The 26,818-nt window shown below is 38.1% G+C and overlaps 1 protein-coding gene across 9 annotated transcripts in view; it reads left to right on the top strand.

Moving 5' to 3' along the window:
• The window catches only part of AFF3 (ALF transcription elongation factor 3), a 575,522-nt gene that overhangs the window by 127,164 nt on the left and 421,540 nt on the right, over positions 1–26,818 (top strand). For 4 of the 9 annotated variants that reach the window (XM_058684422.1, XM_058684421.1, XM_058684419.1 and 1 more), the window contains exons 3-5: positions 1,836–1,922; positions 4,218–4,338; positions 5,854–6,678. In XM_058684422.1, the coding sequence (XP_058540405.1) occupies positions 1,836–1,922; positions 4,218–4,338; positions 5,854–6,678 (1,033 nt within the window). The remainder of the gene's footprint in view (positions 1–1,835; positions 1,923–4,217; positions 4,339–5,853; positions 6,679–26,818) is intronic. The other 5 variants (XM_058684425.1, XM_058684424.1, XM_058684426.1 and 2 more) reach the window with 4 other exon arrangements.

Here is a 26,818-nt window from a genome sequence, read left to right as displayed (position 1 = left end):
AATTGGCTTTGCCCTGAACCCTATACTTACCTCATTTTATAGATTAAAAACAAATAAGGGGCAATGATCAGAAATGTTTTTACTATGTTTTTCACTGGCTATTTTTTTTATTCTGAAAATAAGTTAGTCTTTTAAAGGTAGTTGATTAAAAAGCTTCATTTTCTGGGTATGTTATGCATTTGCAATATATAATAAATAATACTGTAGCAGTTGGCTGCCTCCACTTTCATACAAAATAAATAAATACATTTGGTGACATACATTTGAGGAATGTGATTCTTACAATTTTCACAGAAATAAGGAATAACTTTACAGATGATAGAGATTTTACCATCTGCTAGTAACAACAACAATAACAAAACAGCTCATGATACGAAGCTCTTACTGAGTCTAATGTATTTATTGGCATGCCAGGAATAAGAATTCTCTACAACTTTAGTCGATCATCCCCAGGGAAGATGACCTGACTTTCAGCATGTCAGGGGAAAGGTTCCTTTGCTTCTAAAGCAAATGACATGGGCTTTACATCGTTTGAATGGCAGAGGAGGGAAGAGGGCTAAGTTTTAATGGTGAGAAATCAAGAGAAAAGCACTCTCCAGAATTGTAAGTACCTACAGAGATTTCACTGGTAATTGGTGGAATGGTGGACTTACTGTCAAGAAGATACGGTCTTTATGAGTTAAACATTTAGTGTTGACCAAAGAGATAAAATTTCAGACACTTAGAGAAAGATGGGGCATGTAAGTCCAGACTTTCTCTACAATGACATTTGCATTAAGCAGGTGACATTTTCCTAGGCTTGACATGACAGGTAAGGGTTGTGGTTCTAGTTAAGGATGAGGAAACAGGAGGGTCACCGTTAGGAAGGGTTAAATGTTCAGTGGAGGCTGGGGAAGAGAAACCAAAGGGAAAGCATTGAAGACGTATTAGCTCTCTTTTTGGGTTTCCTTTGCTCTCTTCCGGAGGAGGTGGGGATGATTGTCATTTTTGATCATTCTGGTTTCATCTGGTGGCATGGAGGATATTGCATGGCACAAGCATCATGGCTATCCCGTGAAAGATGGCCAGTGCATTTTTAAAAAACTGTTTATTTGTTTATTTTGAGAGTGAGGGGAGGGGCAGAGAGAGAGAGAGAGAGAGAGAGAGAGAATGAATCCCAAGCAGGCTCCATGTTATCAGCACAGAGCCTGATGTGGGGCTCAACCTCATGAACTATGAGAACATGCCCTAAGCTGAAATCAAGAGTCAGACAGAGACTCAACCAACTGAGTCACCCACACACTCCAATGGCCAGTGCATTTTTATTAGTAGACTATGTGTAGGTGGTCCTGAGGGTGTTCAGTCTTTCTTAGTAGTAGAAGCTATAGGCTGGGTATGCAGGTAGAACCTCATTAGAGAACTTTAGCCAGCACTGGTGTGCATCTTGGAGTGCTTTTGGTTATCTTCAAATGGATTGGGGAATGAAGCAGGTTTAGTTAAAGAGGAGCAGCTTGCCTCTCACCTCCCAACTTCTCCATATTTTTAAGTGATTTTTTACTCCCTGACCCTGGAAAATACAGTAAGTCTGATATCTGCCTAATTGATTTTTGCTTTCAGCCTAATGCTAAACGTCTAAGCCATGTTGCAGAGTAGGCAGTGTTTATAAATTTGTTTTCATTGCTATATTCTCCATCATCCCTCCTTTTTTTGTCATGCCTCATATTTGGACCCTCATGTCCTGTGCCCTTTCCCATTGGCCTTTGGCAAAAATGCTGACAAACTCATACACATTCAGATACCAAGGGCTGATCAGGTTAAAGTGTTTCCCCTTCTTGTGGTGTCTACATTTTTTACAGGGGTGAAGACATCTTAAGCCAGAGGAATGACTCTCTAGTTGTGGAATTTCAGTCGTCAGCCAGCAGATGTAGGAGGTATTATTTTGGGTATGGGGGCCTCTCAGAAGTCCTGAAATCATCCTAAATGACCACCTGCCTGCTCCATGTTACATAAGGCCACTTCATGCATCATACCAGTCTTGTGTGTTTGGTTGGTTTGACCTTGCCTGAGGGCAGCAAGCATGTTTATGGAAGTCTCTGTGCATGGAGTCCTGCATAGTTGGTGCTTCGCAGATACCTGTGTGTGCTGGAGAGGGGAAGAAGTACGGTGCATGGTATGCAAGCTTATTTTTCTGATTGCCAAATGCTGGTTTGGGTTCTAAAGTTAGCAAGTTCATAGTAAAACTCGAATTGTCCCCTTGGTTAAAGCTACTTCATGCCCATCCACAGCATGAGTCATGTGTTGTCAGAGCAGTCTCCATTTGAAATCCATGGAATGTGTGTGAAAGCTGCAGTCTCATATTGCAAATGTCCACAAGCAGGGCAAGGCAATCATAGCCTCTTCTTTGAACTTGAAGCCTGGTTCTGTGAATAAGAGTGTCATTTTCATCTTATGCCTCCCTTATGCCAGTCACTATCACTATAGCCATCCAGAGAGTTCTTAGTGATCGCAGTGTCAGAGCTGTGAGCCTCTCATTTGGTAAGGCTGTGACTGCAGCCTCCGTTTATGTGAAGGTCACTGGTTGGACTCCCCAATCTAATAACTTTGGGTAACGTACGAAAGATGAATTAAAATGCTAATAGGTGATATGTTCTGGGTATTTTAACATTTCCTAATCTTAAATTTAAATGAAATTCCTTAGGTGTTCTCCCAGCCTTGCTGAAAGCATATTTAGCATTGCCCCTTAGCGAATTTAAAGTATATTCTATCCACCCGGGCAGAGCTAGAAGGATAAGCAATATTTATTTTATGATCATTTTATTTGTGTCCTCTATAGCTACATGACACAAATATTCTCTTATACTCAAGATGGCAATTCAGCTAAAACAAAACTAGACAAAACAGAATCTCACTCTTTCATATATTTCTATGAACCCACAGATCCTTTCATTATTAACAACATTTAAAAGCAGTACATTGGAGTTTGGGCACCAAAAGCTATTCCAAAGCCATTTTGTAGATTACCTTCACATTTAAACCTTACAACGCCATGAAACATCCCTGTTTTATAATGAAGACACTGGGGTGCAGAGAGGTTGTGTGGCTTTCCCATCATCATGTCGCTGGTTATGGGAGAACCACAGTCAGTAGGTGGTTGTCCCGGCTCCCAGCTCAGGCATCTGTGCATTAGATCAAGTGGGAGCTCTAAGCAGAACAAGGTCACTTAAAATGCTTCTGCTAGGAAATGAAGACAGTGCTCATTCTGAGGGACATGTCAGTTATGTTGTTTCCACTGAGCCAGATTTACTTTATGTACCAAGCTGAAAAAAACATGTGTATTTCCTTCCTTCAGTAAACGGGTCACTTCCTTATTATTAGTTGAATTAGCCCCTTTATTTCCTCCTTATGAGGGGGAAGGAACACTCCCTTAGTCCTCCCAGTTATCTGGTGTCTGGTCACTTCATAATTGTATTTTGGGAGAATAGATATTAATTTTCTTTAACAAAAAGGCTGAGATCCTTGATGACACACCATAATTCAATTTCCGTTCTCTCCCTTCGTTGCCTGCACCCCTTCCTCCTGGCACATTTTTCATAGTTAGGAGTGATAGTGTCAAATATATCAGAAGGAAGAATTGATTCAGTAGTAGTTTGACGACTTGACTGATTAGCAGAGATCAGAAGAAGGCTCATAACTGTGAAAACCACTGCAGCATGGAGTTTTAACAGCTCTTTAGGGAGCTAGTTAATGAAAGAATCACTACAGAAACACAGCCATGCAAAAAAAAAAAAAAAAAAAAAAAAGAAAAAAGAAAAAAAGAAAAAGAAAAAGAAAGAAAGACAAGAACAGAAGCATTCCCATATAACACTCAGAGTCTATGTCTTAAGAGGAAATATGCTCATAATTTCTATTTACACATCACTGTAATTACTGTCTGCCTTAAGATTACTTTCAGTCTTCTCCTGTCAAAATTGCTTAGATATTTCCTGTTTTACATATCAGGCAGAGAGGTCTAGTACTGGTTGGAACTTGTCCTAAGGATTTTCTTTTGCTCCTGAAGAATGTAATTATCAGACACCCAAGCTCATACTGCTTGATTAGACTGGCTTTAATCTGATCCATGTTCTTATCATCACCATTTGTCCATGACCCAGACTTCTGCACTCAGGGGAATGTTTGACTGGGCTTTAGCCTTTAACTTTTTCCTATGTGGTTGTTCTCTTTTCTTTCTCCTGATGCAGCGTCTATGAACCAGATAGAAATGTGTTACGGAGGAAAGAACGAGAAAGAAGAAATCAGGAAACTCAGCAGGATGATGGCGCATTTAATTCGAGTTACTCCCTTTTCAGTGAACCCTACAAGGTAGATGGTTTTCTGTTGCTCATCTTCACCTTCACTTGTACTTCTACTTTCAGTCTGTATTGGAAGAGTCGACCAACCAAACTTCAGCTGGCTCTCTGCCTGGTCAGCCCAGGAAGACAGCTCAGCCACTCAAAATGAGGTCTTCTCAGATCACAGATCTTGGTGTTTAGTTCACACGACTTGACTGCCTGCTCCCTCAGTAAAATATAACTTTTGCTTAATAGTGAGAGCTGCTTGCTGTGATTTTTATCAATAGTATAGACTTCATTTCTGCATTGATTTTCAAAGTCAATGCCACTTGTTATGTTTTTTTCTCAGCTATTAGGAAATATAAAGAGGTTTGATAACATTTGCCACACATGGGTCATGCTGCAATCAGGGTACCTGATAGGGTGATGAGAAAAAAGCTGCTGGATTGCTTCTCATTTATACCAAAGGTCAGAGATACAGCTTCTCTTCCAAAATGAAAGGTCTTCCAAGATTTCACTAATATCTGAGGCTGCACAGAACTATGGATAGTTTAGGCTGGTGGCTTCTTGCACATTTAGCCCCATGTTCATTTTAAGCTTTACTCTGACTTCTTTTGCCTGTCCCTCTGGGATTCTGACAAGAATAATTATATATTTAGAAATTGGCAGCAGAACAATTTGAGCCAAATTTGAATTTTCAAGAAAAGCTTCCAAAGGGACTATAAAAAAGAAAAGAAAACCTAATCCTGGAAAGTCTTAATTGAGACTGTTGTGTGCAGCTACAGTGGTAAATTTTCTGATTTCCTTAGCTGTAGAACACCACCAAGGAGAGATTCCTTTTTGATGTAGTCTAAGGCTCTTAACAGCTTCCTGGTTCTGGCATGATACAGAGTGTGGATGGACTTCTTCAGCAAAGGACAGGTTTTTTTTTTTTTTTTTTATGTTTATTCATTTTTGAAAGACCGAGACAGAGCACAAGCAGGGGTGGGGCGGAGAGAGAGGGGGACACAGAATCTGAAGCAGGCTCCAGGCTCTGAGCTGTCAGCACAGAGCCCAACACGGGGCTCGAACTCACGAACCGTGAGATCATGACCTGAGCCGAAGTCGGACGCTCAACTGACTGAGCCACCCAGGCGCCCCAGCAAAGGACAGTTTTTGTTTTTTTTTTTTTTTTTTTTAATTTTTTTTTCAACATTTTTTTTTTAAAATTTATTTTTGGGACAGAGAGAGACAGAGCATGAACGGGGGAGGGGCAGAGAGAGAGGGAGACACAGAATCAGAAACAGGCTCCAGGCTCCGAGCCATCAGCCCAGAGCCTGACGCAGGGCTCAAACTCACGGACCGCGAGATCGTGACCTGGCTGAAGTCGGACGCTTAACCGACTGCGCCACCCAGGCGCCCCCAAGCAAAGGACAGTTTTGATGTCATCCCCCAACTCTTATTCTGAATGTGACAAGCCTACTGTGATCAATAATGGCACCTCTCTGTTGTTTCCTGTGTTTCTGTTGTCTCTAACAAGAGGGTACGTGTGTTTCTCTTTCTCCAGACGAACAAGGGAGATGAGCTCTCCAACCGGATCCAGAATACTTTAGGCAATTACGATGAAATGAAAGACTTTTTAACTGATAGATCTAATCAGAGTCATCTCGTTGGCGTTCCCAAACCTGGGGTTCCTCAGGCTCCTGTGAACAAGATCGATGAACATTTTGTTGCAGATTCAAGAGCCCAGACCCAGCCCTCATCTGTCTGTAGCACTGCATCTTCCACACCAGCAGCTGTCCCCGTGCAGCAGAGTAAGAGGGGCACCATGGGCTGGCAGAAGGCTGGGCACCCACCATCAGATGGCCAACAGAGAGCAAGTAAGCACGGACCCAGGTTGCTTGATTTGAACAGATCTGCTAACCCAAAGAACCATAATAAAAAACCTAACCACTCTGTGTCGAGCCCCTCATCCTCATCTTCCTCTTCTTCTTCTTCTTCCAACTCAGCACAAGGCTCTCTCAGGACCTTGCTTGGAGATGGTGTTGGCAGACAGCAGCCACGAGCCAAGCAAGTGTGCAATGTAGAGGTGGGTCTTCAGACCCAGGAAAGGCCACCTGCTATGGCAGCCAAGCACAGCAGCAGCGGACACTGTGTTCAGAACTTTCCTCCATCCCTGGCTTCAAAACCCAGCCTGGTTCAGCAGAAACCAACTGCATATGTGCGGCCGATGGACGGCCAAGATCAGGCTCCTGATGAGTCTCCAAAACTTAAGTCATCCACAGAAACCAGTGTGCACTGTACGTCATACAGGGGAGTCCCGGCCACCAAGCCAGAGTCTACCAGAGCCAAGGCCAAGCTGTCCAAGTTCAGCATCCCCAAGCAAGGAGAGGTAAGTTTTCTCAATACCACCTACATACATCTGAGCAGTTCTAAGTGACCACTGGACGATTACAAATTAAACTCCCATGTTTCTTTATTTCAGTGTGTGAGCAACTCCATATGGTAGGATTTGTAGCAATCACTAAAGGAGGATGTACACATAAATAATGGTTTCCTATCAACTTTCTCAAATTGATTATCACCAAATTATTTTTAAGTTCCAACACATGCAGTTATGTGTCTACATTCATTCAGGAAAGGAATGTCTCCTTTAATATAGTTCAAGGGAATTTTTTTTGTATTGTTAATGAGTCAGTGTTGACACAGATACTATATATTAGAAATAAAAGTATCATAAAGGCTATATATAAAGAGGTTAATTTTTATGTAAAAGAGTTCAGAAGTTTGATGCTTTTGTCAGTTTTGGAATGTTCGAGCACAGATTTCACAAAGTAAACCTCATAATGATTTTTAAAGTAACTATTAAATGACTCAATATTGAGGGGCACCTGGGTGGCTCGGTTGGTGGAGTATCTGACTCTTGATATCAGGTCTTCATCTCAGGGTTGTGACTTCGAGCCCCGTGTTGGACATGGAGCCTACTTAAAAAAAAGACTTAATATTAAGTATGGTGCATATTCAAATGTATCAAAGTCTTGTCCATATTATAATATTTAAAATCCAGGTTAATTGATTTGCATCAAGTAAGAACTCTCCTTGTCCTATAAAAATGATCTTAGGTTATATGAAGAGAATGAAATCTTTTAGTTCAGATTCTTCTGGTTTGCATCTTGAATTTAATCTAAAGTATTTATTTATTGCATTATAAAATATGTATATTGGATGTATAGAGTATTAGAATTCAAAAAGGCAAATCACATAATCACAGGGGTAGCAAAGAAGCCATGATTACTCACTTGAACAGTAAATCTGGATGGAAAATGAAGTTTTGTTTTAAAGAACCACGTTTCAGACTATATTACAAATTGATGACAGTTGTCAAGAGCACATGAAAAAGTATGCCTGCACATTTTTTTTTGTTTTGTTTTGCTGTGATGTGGTATATTAACAAACATAAAATGTGAATTCTGGAGCATTGGATTTAAGAACTGTCCATTTTTTTTTTCTTTTTGACACAGTCATTTTTAAAGATGGAGTAACACTGCAGGATATTCTGTATATTTTAATTTGATTTAATAACCAAATGAAACACGAATGATTTGATGTTTCTTGTTGGGAGTCTGACAAGGCTGAAGTTAATCATTTCTGAGCTGAGCTATCACTTCAGAAAGCACCATGCACCAGTTGGGAGATCAACATATTACCCTTGAAGGAGAAGATATATATTTTTTTACTCTAAGGTGTTTATACAGGTTCTAAAGAAGAAATTAAGTGGCATGTATACTAGTAACTCCTTTTAATTATTCATTTATGATGGATCCCATAAAGTATTCTTAGGAATTAATAGAAGCAACACATAATTTCTGCAAGCATTTATGTTTTTAAAAGTTTGTAGGAAACACACATTAATATCACTTTACAAAATGAATTTATCAAGCCCTTTGATTTTTGTTGTCATCAAATGACCTGGCAAATTAAACATGGCTTATCCTTGAACAGAGGTGGCTGCAACCACCAGGAATCCTTTATAATTGTAATCCCAATTGATTCCCTGTTAAAATGATTTTTATGTGCCAAAGAAACTTCAAATTTATTAGGTAGTAATTTATTTATTTACTTTGTAACTCAATGAGTTGATAAAGCCCTGGTTAAAAGCCAGTTTTTGATAGCCAGTATAATCCTATGAAGATAACTATACAGTTTTCATTAGGGTTTGGGTATGTCATTAATAACATGGACACTTTCAGGACGCCTTTCCAAGACCCCAGATTGGGAATGACACATTGTACTACGGTTCAGTAATCACAGAAAGAGGGAAATGCCTAGGATAGAAAGTCATACCAGGAGAAATTAGAGCTTTTAAAAAGGAAGTGTTTCATTTCCCCCATGTAATGACATCGAGCCAGTCAGCTTGCTTCCTTCCTAACATTCTATGCTGAATACTCTAAAGAGGCCAATCAAGCCTGGTTAGGAAAAGGTAAGAAGTGTCATTCGTAAAACAAAGTTTTAATTGGTGGATTTGGTTTTTTTGTTTTGGGTATGAGAGATGTACAGTCCTTATTTTAGCAAAAAACTTTGCATATTATGGAAAATATGATAATTTGAATTTTGCAACACTTGTGTGTTTAATCAGTCTATTATAATAAGAAAATGAATCTTTCCCAGTTAGCAGCAGAATAGTATCTATAAGTTACATTTTCCATCTTTCAGACTCAAAGAGTTTTTTTGTTTGTTTGTTTGTTTTAACAGTACTCCGAGAGACCCTTTTATATATACCCTTTTGCAGGTATATCATTATTTATAGGACATCTCTATAAAATCCATAATCCTAGCACAGAAACTGAAGAATTTTATCAGCTAATCAGTTTGTACTTTTATGGGGATATTTGCCTTTATTTTCTGGAGAGAATAAAACAAATGTGGCAAATAAGAAATATTAATGCCTATTTTTTTTTTTACGCAGATAGTACCTATATAAAACTGTTCCCTTGATAGTACTGACATTAATTTTCAATGAGGTAAGGAATGCATTATCTTAGGGAAATTTACAGAGGCAATGACCTGAAAGGAACTTTCCTGATTTGACTATACTTTCCCAGGGCATTAGGTGTAGAATAAGACTTATGCCTGTGTGAAGGTTTTGGGGGCTGAAAGGAAGTGTTAGGTAAAAATGACGTAAAGACAAGGGAGATGCAAATATAGCTGTATGGCATTGTGTAGGTACAGTCCTCATAAGAAATCAAATCAATGACTAGGTGTAATGTGATGTGAGAAACTGAAAAAAAAAATCTAAGATGTGATCTCTATGTGCAAGAAATTTACATGAATTGAATAAATTAGACTCCAGCACTTAGCTTTTAATTTGCAATTTCTCTCACGTACAGTCCAAACTAAATTTAAAATTGGCCTTCTAGTCCTAGAAAATTTCCTCACCTTCATAATCCTTGTGGTAGAAAACTATTCAATGTTATTTTAAAAAATTGAGAATTTGTGAATCTCTTTTGCCTGATTTTACACTTCATGAAATTTTTCATTCTTTTTCTTACAACATCTGCACTCTATCTGCTGCCATGGAGAATTATTTGTTATAATTCTTTAGTCTTCAATAATAGGTAATTAGTGTGGAAAAATTCAGTGCAATTTGATGTGGAAGTTAAAGACCTCAAGGGAGTTCCTTAACTGATACACCTGTCTCCTGGCTGGTTTTCCCCAGCACAGTTTTGTGTTTAATGAAAAACATATTTTTGTTGTTATAGCTGAATTTTTGATTCTTGATACCATCCCTCATTAAGTGAGCCTTCCCTGGAGTGCCACTTGGAAGGGTGACTAGCGTTAGGTGTTAGCTACACCTGCAGCATGTGTTCTAGAACATTCTTGGGTAGGGCACACTAAATCTTATTTGCAGTTGAAGAAAATTTTTTGTTTCACATACACACACAAAATTGATGTTTTGCCCTTTACATGTAATTCAAGATCCAGACACTGGGGACTGTTAACCTAGGAGTAGATATAGGTTTTGTGGGACCTAAAATAAATACTGTCTTGGGAGTTTTCGTTAGGAAAAAAGGAGTAGAAAAATTATCTTATGCTTGAAATTTTTACAAAAACATGCTTTAACTCATTGCTAGAGCCCCTCCTGGGGCCTTGGAGGAATGTTCACTTAAGAGGCCCTGAAGCTCATGCGTCATTAGCTTCATGCTGTATCTATCCTTCACTCAGGGAATAATACAAAATTATTATTAAAATGATAATTTTAGATTTGAAAAGAGTACTTTATATTGGCCTCAAACTTGGTAGAATTTAAAAATACATATGTATATGCTAGGTGATACAGGAAGACAGAAATGGGACAATCCTATAAAAAAGCCTAATATGCAGTGCCACTGAGACAAAGCACAGGAATATGGGCCTCATGGGCTATGAAATCAGTTTGTTCGGCAAGTTACAGCTTCACTGGTATTCCAAAACATACACATTTTAGTTTCTGTTTGTTATTAATTTAATAAGTAGCAGTGACTTAAGACCACTCTCACAGAGGGCTCTGATGGCTGAGAATAGAACACATCTGAAAAGCCAGGGAAAGAAGGAGAGAACGCAGGACCTGCTGCTCTTAGTTTAACCAATGATGAGGAAAGAGATACCTCAATTTGAATATCAATTAATAGACTGTGTGTATATTAGGACTTTTCCTAGTGGTTGATAATTCATCCACAAGAACAGAGACACCATTTTTGGCTGGTCAGAATTTTGTTAAAATAAGTAAATAGTTGAAGATGTATTGATTGATCAGCATTTTCACAGTGGGCATTTTAAAATCACCATTTATACCATGAATAAGAACAGAAAGATAAAGCACCGTGATTCCACAAAATAGCTTCCTAGAAAAGCAATTAACTGATTTTTTTTCCTAAGTTCACAGAAGATAAATGATGTAGGCTTCCTATTTCCTGTCACTCTTGGTTACCTTTGTATGAAAATGGATTTCTTCCAAATTAAAGTCGGCACCAGCCTGTCGGACGGAAAAGGCATCTGCAGAGCAATGTGTACATTACATATTCATGCCAGTCTAAATTTCTTAATTACATTTGAGATGTATAATGTTTTCAAATGGAAGCATGCTATCTGATGGCTGGTTCATTGATGAAATGAGGGTGTATGTCCAGATTGGAGACTCGGTTTCCCTGACTGTTGTAGTTTCATCCTCCCCATCGCCATCACTTCCATCCTCCTTCAAGAGGCCACATCTTGTGGGGCAGTGGGACTGCGGCGGGGGGAGCGGGGGGGTGGGCTTAGTACCAGCACAGATGGTTCTCCTCTGTGCTTCCTCCTCCCCATGTAATCCGTGCTATCTGTTCCCGGAGTGAGGACGTACACAACTTGTACCCTGTAGACTTAAAAGAGGGAAGACCCACAACTTTGATCTCAGATATGAAAGGACTTGTTTTCCATCTTATAGATGGGTCATTCTGAAGGTCAAAATGAAGGCTGGCAAGTGGAAATGTTTCCATATTTTTTGGTACTTTTATGTTCAGCCAGCGAGGCCCTGAAAGGTAAAGCACTTAGCCACTTAAAAATAACTTCAGCTTCTATAACCCTTTATTGAAAACTTTGAAGAAAGCATATTAAAATGTGTCTTGTGTGAAGGTGCTGGTGTCCTTTTCCACCCCCTTTCCTCTCTGGGTTCATATTATAAAACCACATTTTCTAGCCATAAGGTAGTAAAACTACTCCCAATGAGGGAGGCATTGAGGGTGAGACCCGGAGGGAAGCTATTAGCAAGTCCCCTCTACTTTCCCTGTATATTTTCTCAGTTCTCATAAAGTTTCCTCTCCCGGAAAGCATCTGGACGGATTACGGGGCTGTTTTCTCTTAAACTGCAACCTTATGTGTGTTGACTCCAAACCTGGGGCTAATCAAGAGCCTGAGGCCTCTGTGTTTGGAGCCACTTGAAAAGATGGTATATAATCCAAGAACCTCTCCTACCCTGGAAAAAATATCACTTAACAGTCCAATGACAAAAGCCTCTTCTTTTGTAGTTCGTTCGTTCTTGGTTGGAAATCCTGGGCAAGCTTTCAGATACATAGGATACATGGTGGAATCCTGATGGCTCTGCAAGGTGTAGGTTCAAATCCTGGCTCTCCCACTTATTAGACATGTGGCCCAGGGCAAGTGGTTTAACTTCTCTGGGCCTCAGTTTTCTTATGTGTGGAGAAAATGATAATATCTATGTGTCAGAGTTGCTGGAAAGAGGAGTCAATCGATGAGTTGAAGAATGTCATGTACTTAGCACAGTGACAATATAGTAAGCATTCAGTAAATATTGGCTATATTACTCTTCCTAGAAATACCTCTGAAATGACAAAAGCAAACAAGATAGAGAAATGATAGTATTGGAAGTTGTTGTGTGTGTGTGTGTGAGCTAAAGCGAGAGAGGCAGAGAGATGGGGAGAAGGGAAAAGAAGAATGAAGTTCCGGAAGTTTTTTGGTGTTTATTTGTTAGAAATAATGGAAATCTTGAAGACTGAGATTATCCTGGATTAATAGCGCAAAGCCTGAGTGACATGATTCTCTCTTATTTAATGCTTAGCCCCCTCCTGAGATTTTATTACCAAGTCTGGGATCGAATTTTCTCTCTCTTCCTGTGTATTTGGCTTTCCTGAGCTATTATTACCTGTAGTGGAACATATCACACTTGAGCTTTATTTCCAGTTAAATGAAATATAAAATCAACAAGATATGGGTTGAGGAAAAGGGTTAAAATTTCCAGGTAGTATTTAGAATGACTCACTGAAATAGATCTCTTTGAAGCCACACAGTATTAAATAGCAAGTTTAATTGGGCCGAGGAGGAGAATCACTTACCCACATGATTAACCAGCATTACCAATACCTTTATGGTAGATGAGAGTGCAGTTTCCCTGCTGCCAGTCACACACTCTGTCCTGTGGCTGCAAGTGTGACAAGCAGCGTGCCAGCCGCCCCTGGACGTCGCAGTTTTCCATTTTGGCCAAAGGTCAGGCTTTAGGATCAACAGAGGTGTTGAGAAGTGATACTGACTGGGACCTGTGTCTGCAGTAATTGGCCTGATTTTAGAACAGAATGAGGAGTGTGGTTTCTGGAGCTAGATCTTCTGAGTTTGACTGTCAGTCCATTGGCTAGCCAGATGACCTTGTGTCTCAGTGGCTTTATCTGTGACACGGAATCATGACTAGTAAGCCAGGGATGCCTTAACAAAGTACCACAAATTGGTTGGTTTAGAACAACAAATTAATTGCCTCACAGGACTGGAGGCCAGAACCCTGAAATCAAGGTGTTGGCAGAGTTGATTTCTTCTGAGGGCTGTGAGGGAGAATCTGTTGTAGCCTAGCTTTACTGGCTTGAAGATGGCTGTCTTCTCCCTGTGTCTTTATGTTGTTTTCTCTCTATGTGTGTGTCCTTCTAAATTTCCCCTTTTTGTAAGGACATCAGTCACACTGGATTAGGGTCCACCATAATGACCTCATTGTTAACTTGATTACTTCTGTACAGACCCTATTTCTATCTAAAATTTATAATTGTGAAGGACACAATTCGATAAACAGTACCTGATAGCATTTTATAGCGTTTTTATGACTATTTAATAAGTTAATACTTGCTCAGTGTTTAGAATAGTGTGGCTGGCACATAGTAAGCTCTTAAAAATCCACAGTAACAATAACTCAATAATGATAATAATTATTATTATTTATAGTAGGTATGTTTACTTCACATTTACCTTCTAATATGCTCAGCCCTAGATGTTTTGAGAGCTCAGAATCTGGAAATTGAGGTGAGGTGAGGTGGTGAATTTTACTAGAATATCCATGTGATAAAAGCAAGGATTTTGTTTTGTTTTTACTGGAGTCTGTTTACTGAAGTTTCCCTAACTGTGCCTGGCACATTGTTTGTGCTCAATAGGTATTTATTGAATTAGTTAATTAATTTAAGGATATGGGTGAAGGAAGTCACTCCCCTCCAAACACTGACCTCCTCTCCTTGGGGCCTCAGTAATTCCTGCAAAACCTTTTATGGGAGGAGAAAAGCCAAACACTTCCAACATATAATTTATAGCTGCCGTTACAAAGAGAAATGAGAACCATATTTACTGATATATGTAAACACAGCCCATGTAAAATAAACCATAGAGCTATATGCTGGCCTCAGAAACAAAAGCCAAAGCAGGCGGTGTCTCTGCCAGGGATGTTATGTGCTCTGCCTCTTTTTCCTTGTTCTCCTTTGTTTGGTTTTCCTGAGCAGAAACTCTGGCCTCGGGGCAGTGTGTGCGGTGTTCTGTGTATGTGCTGCAGGCAGATGCTTGTTTCTCTGGCCACGTGATGCCAGCTGTAGCATGAGGACTTAGGAATGGGGAGGGTGGTGAGGGGGCCAAGGGACAGTGGGGAAGAGACCTCATTTTCAAACTTTCTGCTATGTGAATTAAGTTTTAATGGATTTGAAATAACTTGGAATACATGGGGTTCTTAGAGGTACTGATTTCCAGAATGTCCCTTTAGCCCTTTTTCTCTATATGTCATTTTGTGCTTCATGGATCTTGTTTCTGTCATGATTCATGTTTGACTTATTCATGGTAATGCGTTATTTCATAATTTATGTAAACATAGTCCACACATTTATCCAGAGCTCTGTTTATTTGTTGTCTTGGAGACATATCCTTCAGAAATATTGCTGGTTACATAGCATTTGGGTCCACATAGCTAGTGGCATGCCTATAATACACAGTAAATGGTTGACTCTTTATCTGTGTGACAGAAGGCTAAACAGTAGAAAATAGGAAAATGTGTGCATTCAGTTACTGATCTATATAAGCCCTGGAAACAAATATAGATCAGCCACTCCCTTCCCCCCCTTGTTCTTGGATGTCTTGAAAATCTCACAGAGAGAGCATGGGCGAGGGAAGGTCTACTCCAAACCTCCTGTGGGATGTTTGACTACTCTCTGTGACGTCCTTACTGAGGCTCATCCTGTTTGTGCTCAACCCCCACAGCTAAGAGGGAAATTAGCACCTCCTGGGATAGGCTTCCCATCTTTGGACAGCTCTCACCCTTCCTTGGGTTGATGTATAAGTCAACCTTCCAATAGCTTATACTTCTTAGCATTAGGTGTGCCCACTGGGACTTCAAATTGCTGGATATTTCACCTATGTTTGTGTTTTATTATTAATTCCTGTAGGTTAGGTCCTCTGGACAGTCCCTCCCTCAGGGTCACACCACCCTTTTCCAGATGGCATCAAAGTAATTTAAACACGAGTTTTCAGAGGAACCTTCCTTGCTTCAGCATAACCTATCTTGATTATTCCTTTACCATTTTGATAGTTTGTGGTTAGTATTACTGTTTCTTACCCTTTTATAATTTGTGGTTAGTATTTCAGAAAAGGGAGCAAGCACAGCATAGTAAACGGGGCTGGGTTTGCACCTGTAGAGGGGTACAGATAGATAGGTTTGGAGGATAGGGAGCAGGTTGCAGTATTAAAAAGAGTAGATAAAGTAATCCACATTAAGAAATTGAAACGTGAACCAGAAGAGGGTGAGGCAACGTTAGCAGGAGGTACCTGGAGAAAGAAGAAGTTAGCTGGAGTAGAGTGGGTAGCTAGGGCAAAGGTGCAAGTGGAAACAGAACACACCTCCTTGCCCTATAATACCAAGAGGACAGTGTGCTGGAGTGGAATATACAAGGAGGAAGGGAATGGGAGAGGAAACCACATTATATAAGGGCTTTAGGCCACAGGAAGGACCATGGTATTACTGTGAGTGAGAATTGGGAGCCCTTCAGGGGTTCTGAGCACAAAGTGTCATGATCTATCTTAAGTATTACAAGGATCAGTGTGGCTGTAATGTTGAGAATAAACTATAATGGGTAGAGGTGGAAGCAGGAGAACACTTGGCAGATGATTTCTTTAATCTGGGGCAGAGAAAGGGGGGAGATGATAGTAGTTATAGGACCTAGGTTGTAGCAAAGATGATGAGAAGGTTGGATTCTGGATATAATTTGGAGGAGAGTCAGGCACGAATTGACTCGCCGGATGACAGATGGAGAGGAATTGGGGACAGATTTTTGACTTGGGCAACTGGAAGAAAGAAGTTACTTTAACTGAGATGGGAAAAGCTATAGAAGCAGGTTTTTGAGAAGAGCAGGAATTCATGTGAGCTTATTGGAGTTTGACAAGTATCTGTTAGACATCCAGGTAGGTATGAGTAGACACATACATTGGAGCCACAGGTGTGGAATTTGGTAGAGAAGGAATATGTATCTGGACTGAAGATACAGATTTCGAAGTCATTGGCATACATGTGATAATGCCTTGAGGCTGGATGAGGTCACTCAGGTTAGTGTGGCTAAAGAAGAGGGCTGAGCCCTCATGTACTCCTACATCAAGGGGTTAGTGAGAAGAGAAGGTGCTAGCAAAGGAGACAGAAAGGAAGGGATCAGTAGACAGGAAGAAAACAGTGCAGTATCTAGAAGACAGGAGGAAAATGGTATCAACAAGGGAAGGAAATTAATCAGTTTCAATTCTTGGTGTTGGATTTAGTAACATGGAAGTCACCAGTTACCTCAATGAGCATTTTGGAGGCCAAAGTCTGAGTTTAAGAGAAAATTATGAGAAGGAATTAGACACATGACATATAGACAGCTCTTTCCAGAAATTTTGCTGTAAAGGGCAGCAAAGATTTTGAGAGTAATATGTCTTCATTATAAAAAATTTGGATAACATTAAGAACATAAAAGAGAAAAAAAATCACATGTAATCCTGCAATCTGGAAGTAGTTACAGTTAACATTTTGGTATAGATCCTTCTGGTCTTTTTCTATACTTAGACCTTCTTTATTGAACTGGGGTGAAGCTATCATATATGGTTATTTTCCCAACTATTTTCCTTACGTACCAAAACCACTTTGCCATGTCATTGAACAGTCTTTGGCAACGTTCAGTGTATGGTCTTTGCATCTCATTTAGTTGGGAACTTCAGTGGTTTTATCCTATAGAGATTCCATAATTTATTTACACAATCCTTTCGTTGGGCATTTAGGCTGTTTTTGGTTTTTTTTCATTATTCTAAATTATTCTGCAATAAATAGCCTTATAAGTAAATTTGTATAGATATCATATTGTCAAGGAAAAACTCTTGGACATCTAATTTACAATTCTAAAATGAAGAAAGGTTATCATATATAATCTTTTATAATTTTCTTTTCACATTCTTTACCCATTTTTCCATTGAAGTGTTTGTATTTTTTCTGAGTTAGGAGTTTCTTTAAAAATTAAGAAGATGAACTTTTTCTAAATATATTGGAAACAATTCTCCCCTTTCTTGATTAACCTTTGTTTATAATGTAGAAATTAAGTTTTGTATCTTGTTTCCTTTTGATCTCGTCCTTTGTAATTATGTTAAAAAGGCTATTTCCATAGATACATTAAAGAGTTAAGTCTAACATGTAAAACCATAAAGGAACTAGATGAAAAGTTATGCATCTGGAATTTATTTTGATACAAGGTAAGACTTTACTTACTTGTATATTTCCCCACAGCCATATTCTAGCATAAGTGATTGTTCAGTCCATCTTTTCTTTATAATTCAGTATGAAACAAGTGGTAAACACTCCATCTTTATGGAATTGTGATGTAGCTGTAGGTAGGGATAAAATAATGTAATTTCTTGTGAGATGGAAATCTTAAATCAAAATGTTCGATCCTTTCTTCCAGAACCTGGCCTAAGTTGTGCACTTCCATAGTCAATCACCAAAGAGCTTCCTTTCTTCTAAATTCCAATAAGGTCACTATGTGTTATATTACCATTTATTATTATTTATTGTTTTGTTTGTCTGTCTTGTCTCACAAATATATTGTAAGCACTTTGAGGACAGGCTCTGCTTCTCATCTGTCTTTGCACTATCACCTAGAATAGGATTCTGTTAGATCTAGTACTTAATTATTTTGTCCCTGAAGTCTGAACTTTGAGATTTTGTACCTGATAAATAGAGACAAACGTACTGTAACTGGTTTGAATGATGTTAGTTAGATGAAGGACAAAAATAAAGACTGGAAATGAATATATTCATATAAATGAATATTATAATCACATATAATCTTACCCAGGCTTCATCCCTGTCTACTTACCAGACCTCTTGCTGTTTCCTAAGCATGCCATTTTCTTTCATTATAGTCTGGTTTTGCTTGTATGCCTGTAGTATTGTTTTTCCCTAGTTTGCCTGCCAAATTCCTCCTTCAAGTCCAGTTCATCTTACAGAAAATGATAATATATTTGTAAATTAGAAAGCCACCACCCAGAATTGATCACTGTTAATATATTGGTATATTTGCTTTCCATCTTATTCTTGATATTTTTCTGCTTACTTACTCATTGTTTTTGTTAACACATTACATGCTCATTCAAATTATCTAAATAATGAAGAAAATGAAATCTAAAAATCAACTCAAATCCCACCATCCAGAAAAAAGGGTCCCACAAACATAAGATGAATTTCATTCCAGATAACATTCTCTTTCTTCACCTCTATCTCTGTTTATATTTCTTTGGTTTTGCCAGTTGGAGACTCTCTTGAGCATTGGTATATATATATTCTTCAAATATGGCTATCTTGTTACTTCTTGAAAATGGTTGGTTCTTTCTGCTTGAATACCTAAAGAATTATTTCTTTAAACTTCTGCAGCTTAATCAAAATATGTCTTAGCATTTCCCAAAACATGGATTGCTCTTTCAATCTTGCCAGGATAGTTCATTCTTCCAGTTCAGGGAATTTTCCTGTATTAAGTGTTTACACACATGTTTGCACACACTGTTTTTGATTTGCCTCTTAAAGGAATTAATTACTCTTGTGTTGAATCATCTTTATCTTTCTTATCTGTTAGTTCCTTTCTAATTGCTTTGATCTTTATTATTTCACCTGTAATCACTACTGTTTTCCTAAGCCTTTCCTACATGTCAGTGATCAGTTTTTGGTACCTATTCTGTTTCTTACTATGTCAGTTTTTTTTTTTCATTAACTCCATCACATGACTATACAATTTTGTTAACAAAAAATTATACCCCCCCAATTTCTTAAATCATTCTCCTCTAAGAATTTACACAATTTTAATTCTCACTTGTATTTTGTTCATGTACAATTTGTTTATTGTTATAATTCAGGGTTTTATTTTTCATGAAAAAGTTAGAAATCAAGCTGCCCTTTGCTTTTAATACCACATATTGGTTCTTCCTTTTAATGGACATTTTCTAGTACCAAACTCTCAGAAGAAGCATATCTATTAGATCTTAATTAGAACATGGTGCCGCTTCATGTGATAGATTCCAAAAACAGCAGCTTAAATACAAAATAAAAGCTTATTTTTCTTTCATTATAAATTTGAGGTGGAATGCTAGTTCTGTTCTGTGACATCCTTTTATGGATGCAGGCTCCTTTTATTCTGTAGCTTTATAACCTAGAAGAGGGCTACACTTGTCCACCTGATCCAAGATGGCTCAGGTTCCTTCTGAGGGAACAGGAAGGGGAATGGGGAGGGAATATCCAGTCATTTAAAGCTTTAACCTGGAAGGATCACAAAGCACAGACTACTCTCTCTCTGTCGTATCCCATTGGCCTCAATTAGTCACCTGTCTTTCTTAGCTTCAAAGAAGGATAAGAAATGTGTTCATCCTTTATGCTGGGTCACCACATGTCCAGATATTTTTTATTATGGACAAAGGGATGAATAGATATTGGGGGAAAACAAGCAACCTCAGCCCTATAGTAGTTACTTTATATCAGTGGTTATTTAAGGGTTTGTCTCATGATTTTTGGGGAGCCCTTCAAAAGAAAGAATCCTTTTCTCCATTCTCATTTCCCCAGTGCCTGAGTCCAACATATAATAGGTGTTCAGTAGTTTTTTGTTAGATAGTTGTTTTTTAATTACAATGACCCAAGTCATATAATTTTTTGAATTTCTGAATGAATGGGGTCTATAAACTCATAAAGTGTTTTTAGAACATTATAAAAATTTTTGACAAAGAGGAAAGGGCTCCTTATTATATTATTCTAGTTTGATAATTGTCCCTGAAATCAATGATAGCTACAACATATATGAATTTGACTGAAGTATAAATATAACCAGTAATATAGGCTCTTCTTACTCAATATGAAAATGTCTTTGGATAATAAGTGGATTCCTATCTAAATTCATGAGTTCTCTTATGACATTTGGGTTAAGCCTGAAATGGATTAATCTTTTTCTGATAAAGTTTCATAAGCTGTGATTTCTCTGGTGACCACATTTAATTAGATATTAAATAAACTGCTTATCTTTATACCAACAGGTTTTATGACAGCATTTTTTTCCCTGAGCTGTACTTCACAGATTAAGTAGCTAGCAGTAGTAAAAAAATAAAATAAAATAAAATAAATTGTTTTGGTAACCATAATATCCTTAGATTGGAAATTAAAACATGCCCATTTTTTAAATGAAAAATAAATATTCAAGCTTAGATTTAAAGAACAGAGACAGTAAGCTAGTCTAAATATATACATTCCAATGAAAATAAATTCATTTTGTTTTTCTAAGTACTATTTTATATATTTTACCCCTACAAATTGGCTATGACTTTTTTAAGTGGAAAAAATTCCATTTAATTAGTAAAGGCAGAAACATTTTGTGATAAGGTTCTGAAGGTTTTAATTAAAAACTTGGATTTTCTTTTTTTTTTTTTAATTTTATAAATTACAGTAAGAGTCTCCAACTCCAGTATACTCATGGCATTCTGACTCACCTGTTTTTGTTTTTTTTTTAACCCCAAGTGTTGGTGTGGAGGGTAGAGACTTGCAGTTCTTGTGGATGCTAATTTAATCTGCTGTTTTAGCAACTGGAACACCACAGAGATTGATCTGGAAACAACAAATGACCTTTTGTACAGATCAGAGCAGGAGAGTTTCTGAGTTGCCTGCAGTACTAAGATCCAAAAGGAAAGGAAGATCAGCAGTTGTCGGATTGCCTAAAGGCATAAAATCTGTAAAGGGTTTAATTTTTCTCAGTTCTATACCGTTTCCTAGAGCACAGCAAATTTTTAGAAGAGACTCACTCTCCAGAAGTTTCTTTAGTTCCATCAAATTGAAAGTGAAATGATTTTTACTTTTCTCTGTTAGTCCCTCCACCTTCCCAGGTAAACTTGAAGTGAAGAAGGCACAGGGAGAGGTGAGTAGCGTAGCCTCTCTGCAAAAGACCTGATGGCTGAACTGGTTATACAAAGGCTGGAGCTGGTTGGGCTTCATCTGAATTCCTGATTCAAGTTTCTGGCATGTATTTCAGATTGGTATCTTTGAGGCCTTGGTGGTTAAGCAGCATTCAGGCCGAGGTCTTTTTTTTTTTTTTTTTGTAACAAATGCTTTCTGGGTATGAACCTCATGTGCTGGAATGATCTTGGATTCTCCTTCTTTATCCATACCATATCTTATTGATTATTCTTTTCATAAGTCTCTCATATTCTTCCAGATCTTAGTGTTACTCTCCTCTTTAACTATTTCACTTTGATACTAGCTTTTCTAGCTTTTCAGTGTTTATCTTGTCAACATCTCTTTAATAAGCCCTGAACAGCATTGTCTGATTAATTAATCTTCAGGTTCCACTTCTTTCTCACCAGCTGCGAATACTGGCCAGCTCCCTAGTCCTTGTAAGATATGGAACATTTTATGGACAAGAGTATGTGAAGTTAATTTCATAATTCCTTTAAAAAGTTTTTAACTGTGATAAAAAACACATAGCATACAATTTACCATCTTAACCATTTTTTAAATTAAAAAAATGTTTATTTATTTTTGAGAGAGAGAGAGAGAGAGAGAGAGAGAGAGAGAGAGAACATATGCATACCTAGGCAGGGGAGGGGCAGAAAGAGGGAGACAGAGAATCCCAAGCAGTCTCTGCCACTGCTCAGCACAGACCCCGATGCAGGGCTTGAACTCACGAACCATGAGATCGTGACCTGAGCCAAAATCAAGAGTTGGATGCTTACCCAGCTGAGCCACCCAGGCGACCCTTAACCAGTATACAGTTCAGTAGTGTTAAGTATATTCATGTTGTTGTGCAGCAATCTTTCATAATTTTTGAAGGTTTTATTCTCCTCTCACTGAAGAGAATTGTAAATTCTGTTAAATCTAACATGGATTTTAAAGGATTCTATATTTAAGTGTTTAAGAACTTCATGCCAGTCAATTGAAATCATTATGTGCAATTATGTGGCGGCTGCTGGAATCTTCCTTGACTTCAGTTGTGATTTTGCTACTCTTCCTTTCTCTGGTGTCTCTTAACTGAGTAAGGATGTGCTTCAGTAATGTTAGGCACTTAGTAACTCTTTGTTGATTGGCCATGTGGGATGATAGGGCCATTGTTAATATAGGATATTGCTTTTCCTGACCATCCTTCCAGGAATACAGGCTAATCCCATGATGTTCCAATGAAACATAATTCAGCTACATCAAGAAAAAATAGCTTATATTGTTAACATTCTTTAGCAATTACAATTAAAAAGAGAACACGTGAAAGTTGCAAAATGCTTTTCTAATATCTGTTAATGATTTTATTTGAGTGAATTATTTGATTTCATTTGCATTCTCACATGCCTTAGAAACAATAAAATGGAGGGGAATGAACTAATTTTTAAATAGTGGGCTAGTTGCAAACAGGACTAACTACCTGCAAGACTTTGATCAATTCTCTGATTCACTCTGGACTTCAGGTGTATTTAATTAGATCCTGTTCTGTTCCAACCATATTTTGATTCCTTCACATGATGTAGCAGTGACCAAAGTAACAATATAAAACACTGTCAGGCTCAGCACTATATTCTGTTTCTGGATAATATAAAACAGAACAATAATTACATTACAATAATCCTTAAGATTACAATAAATTACAGTAAAAATACCTTCAGATGACAGTATAAAAATGTCACATAAGACATTAATTAATTTTGTATTTTATACATTGAAATGTTGGTATCCAGGATTTTATACTCTTTTTGTTCTACACATTTTCCCCAGAGTTGGGGGAGGGGCTTTATCCATTCCAATGACTTCATATACCATTTGTATGATTACAATATGTATCTCTAGTTCTGACCTTCCTTCTAGGCTGAAAAGCCGTATTTCTAATTGCTTGCTTTTTTTTTTTTCTTTTTTAAAATTCAAAAAAAATGAGTATAGTTAACATACAATGCTACCTTAGTTTCAGGTATACAGCATAATAGTGATTCAACTTCTCTATACATTTCGCTATGCTCACTGTCTAACTGTTTTCTCGATGTGCCCCTATGGATGTTTTTGTAGGCACTCCATACTTAAAATGACCAGCACCCATCATACTGTCTTTCCGCAGAGCAGAGTTCTTTGAAATTCTCTGTCTTGGCTACAGGAGTGCCTTCCACTGGGTCTCTAGGCTAACCTTTGAAGTCTTTCTCATTTGTTATGTTTCTGTCATTCCACATGTACCCCATCATGGATTACTTTTAATTTTATTCTGAGATAGTCTCTTGAGTGGGGTCCCACATCCCTGTATTTTGTCACCTCTTGGCTTTTTGCCACTCATCTCTTCCAAATTTAGTGCAACATTCACATCTTACCAGACATGAACTGCTAAAAAATACATTTTTCTGATGAAGAGAAAATGGAAGACAAATCTGATCATGTTACATTCTTACTCCAGCAGTTCCTGTTTCTCTTCTTTCCTAGAACAACATTTAGTATTCCCATGTGTAATCTGTAGAACATTAATTTTGAGGGATGTGAATAGTTTTGTGAAAATGGCATTTAAGTTAAGATGGTTTTTACTGAGGTATTTCTCAGCCCTGTTACACTAAGTGTATATTATGAATCTCTGAAAGGAGACTTAAGGTTGTAGCATTTTCTAAACTTACTTGATCAAAAAGTGTTTTGGGGGGCACCTGGGTGGTTCAGTAGGTTATATACCTGACTTTTGATTTTGGCTCGGGTCATAATTTTGTGGTTTGTGGGATCAAGCCCTGCGTTGGGCTCACAGCACAGAGTCTGCTTGGGATTCTCTCTCTCCCTCTCTCTGCCTCTCCCCAGGTTGCATTCTGTCTCTCTCTCTCTCTCTCTCTCTCTCAAAATAAATGAACTTAAAAAAAAGTTTTGGTTTTTTGTGTGTGTGTGTGTGTATGTGCAAAACAGCTCAGGGAATTTGTATTCTGAGAAACAAAATCTAGAAAATACTAACAGAGAGATAAAAAAAATCTAATACTTGGACCTAGCATACAGCCTTCACAATCTTACGTCAACTCACCCTTCTAGCTTTGACCTCACAACACTAATCCAGGTACACTACACTTTAGCCACTCTGAACTTGATGGCTGTATTCCCACCCACACCCACCCCCAATATACCATGGCTTCCATGCCTTCATGCTTTTGCTGTATGTTTTTCCATACCAGACATTTTCTGCATCCACTCACTCCCACCCCATCAAGGCAACTGTCACTAAAGCACTTTTGTCATCTCCTTTGTGAAACCTCTGCTCCTCATGGAATGGCTTGGTTTCTGTGTTTCTGCACAGAACTTCTTGTCTCTGCATGCCCCCGCCATCTATTATCCATCCATCCATCCATCCATCCATCCATCTGTCCGTCCATCCATCCGTCCATCCATCCTACTATGTTTTCATTAGGCTCACATAGCTCTCTTTCACAGTCTGTGAGCCCCTAGTAAAGCTAGTGCCCTGTCTTATTCATCTTTACATCTTTGGCATCCAGTACAGTGTTTATCTTGAAGGTGCTTCATACATTAATGTCAAATTAAATAAAAAGCTTTAAAAAATCACATAGCAGTTCTTATAACAGGATTCATGGTGTTTTATAAGCAAGCATTATCCCAGCCTAGAGATTGAGAAAATAATATACTTTACATCTTACATCCTGTCAGAATTCTGGCTGGACATTAAATTCTTAAATAACAGAATTTTTTAAGCGTATGGGTAGTGCAGGAGTAATCTTATGGATTAAAGCTTCATTTGGAGTAGCCAATGATCAGACAAGTGTCCACACAGAATAAATAGGAGTTTGAAATCACCATTTCATTAAGGACACAGATCTAGTTTCCTTAAATTATGATTACAAAGGAGTTATTTAAAACAAATAAATGCTCATAGTTTGGCATAAGTAAAAGTTCAAGTAACATTGAGTATCCCAGCCAAAGATGAGAATAAATCAAAATTAAATGAGCCCTGCATGGTCCTGTGTCGTAAGCTGGATCTCAGAATGACAGTCTGAGAGCACCTGTGGATGGATCTAAACTAACATTAGCTGAACACACCAGGTCCAAATATGCTATTTGTGGAAGCATTGCATGGGAAAGTGAGACCTAATGTTCTTTCCCCTATTCAACATAACACCAATTTATGGAAAGTTTCATTATGTTACGTACAAGTTTTCTAGGGCTTTCACTTATAAACGTGGACCCCAAATATATTAATGCCAAGCCCGTGGATAATGTTTCCCATATCCCTTTCTTTTAGGTATGGTTTAGCATTAATTGTTGCATAGGATCAAGCTATCAGAAAAGAATTCAGCCTTTGCAACAGTGTTGAGCTAGATGAACACACATGCGGAAAGAGGTCAGAGAGATCCTCCTCTTAGGCTAAAAAAGTGTCTTTCTGCCTTTGACCCCTGGTTCATGCACTGATGGTCACTGTTTGAGAAGTGCAGCTGTGAAGCCAGTTAAAGTAAAGGGCATGTGATTATGTTTGTAACGATCAGCTGTTTTGTTCACCAAAGACCTGGCTGGGATGAAAGTGTAGAAAACACCCCTCTCATCATCAGCCACCTCAACTTGTTTAGTAGGTTTACTTCTCCAGATACTCTGATGCCTTAATACTTGTTTGCAGATTAACTTGCATCTGTAAATTCTGAGATTTGCAATTCTGAATGAAAACTCTATTTAATCTACAAGTTACACATTCTTGAACTATGCACATTAAGTATTTTGGTGGGGGTAGGGTTTTAAATCTAATTTTAAATATTCAGGATCTTAGAAAATAGGAGGTAAACTTAAGTAGGCGTTATCTTGCACATTCTACCTTTGAATTAGTTTATTGACATCTGTGAATTTCTATTAGGATTATTGTTCCTTAGGTAAAACTGTAATAAAACGTCATTTAAAAGATGCTCTTAGAACCACTTTTTTCTGAAAATCACATGTTTAGAACTTCTTTGCTTTAAATTATAGCACTGGTAATGAAATACACAAAAATTTGTTTAACGTTCATACCTTTTGGGAGGATAATCAGTTTAACATATTAGACAAGAGACTATCCTAGAATGTCGTACCACTAATTTAAGCTTAAACATTTGGCCAATTTAGTCCTTCAAAAAGTAAAACTTATGACTTGATAAATATTAATAAAGATACTACTGTAACAGTGTCAGAAGTTTGTGAACACTGCATGGATTGGGTCATGTGAAGAGGTTGTGACTAACATTGGTGAGCAGGTACTTATTGTTGACAC

This window comes from Neofelis nebulosa, chromosome 9 (assembly GCF_028018385.1).
Source record: "Neofelis nebulosa isolate mNeoNeb1 chromosome 9, mNeoNeb1.pri, whole genome shotgun sequence".
In the NCBI taxonomy this organism is placed as follows: domain Eukaryota; kingdom Metazoa; phylum Chordata; class Mammalia; order Carnivora; family Felidae; genus Neofelis; species Neofelis nebulosa.
This window is presented reverse-complemented; position numbering and strand designations above follow the sequence as displayed.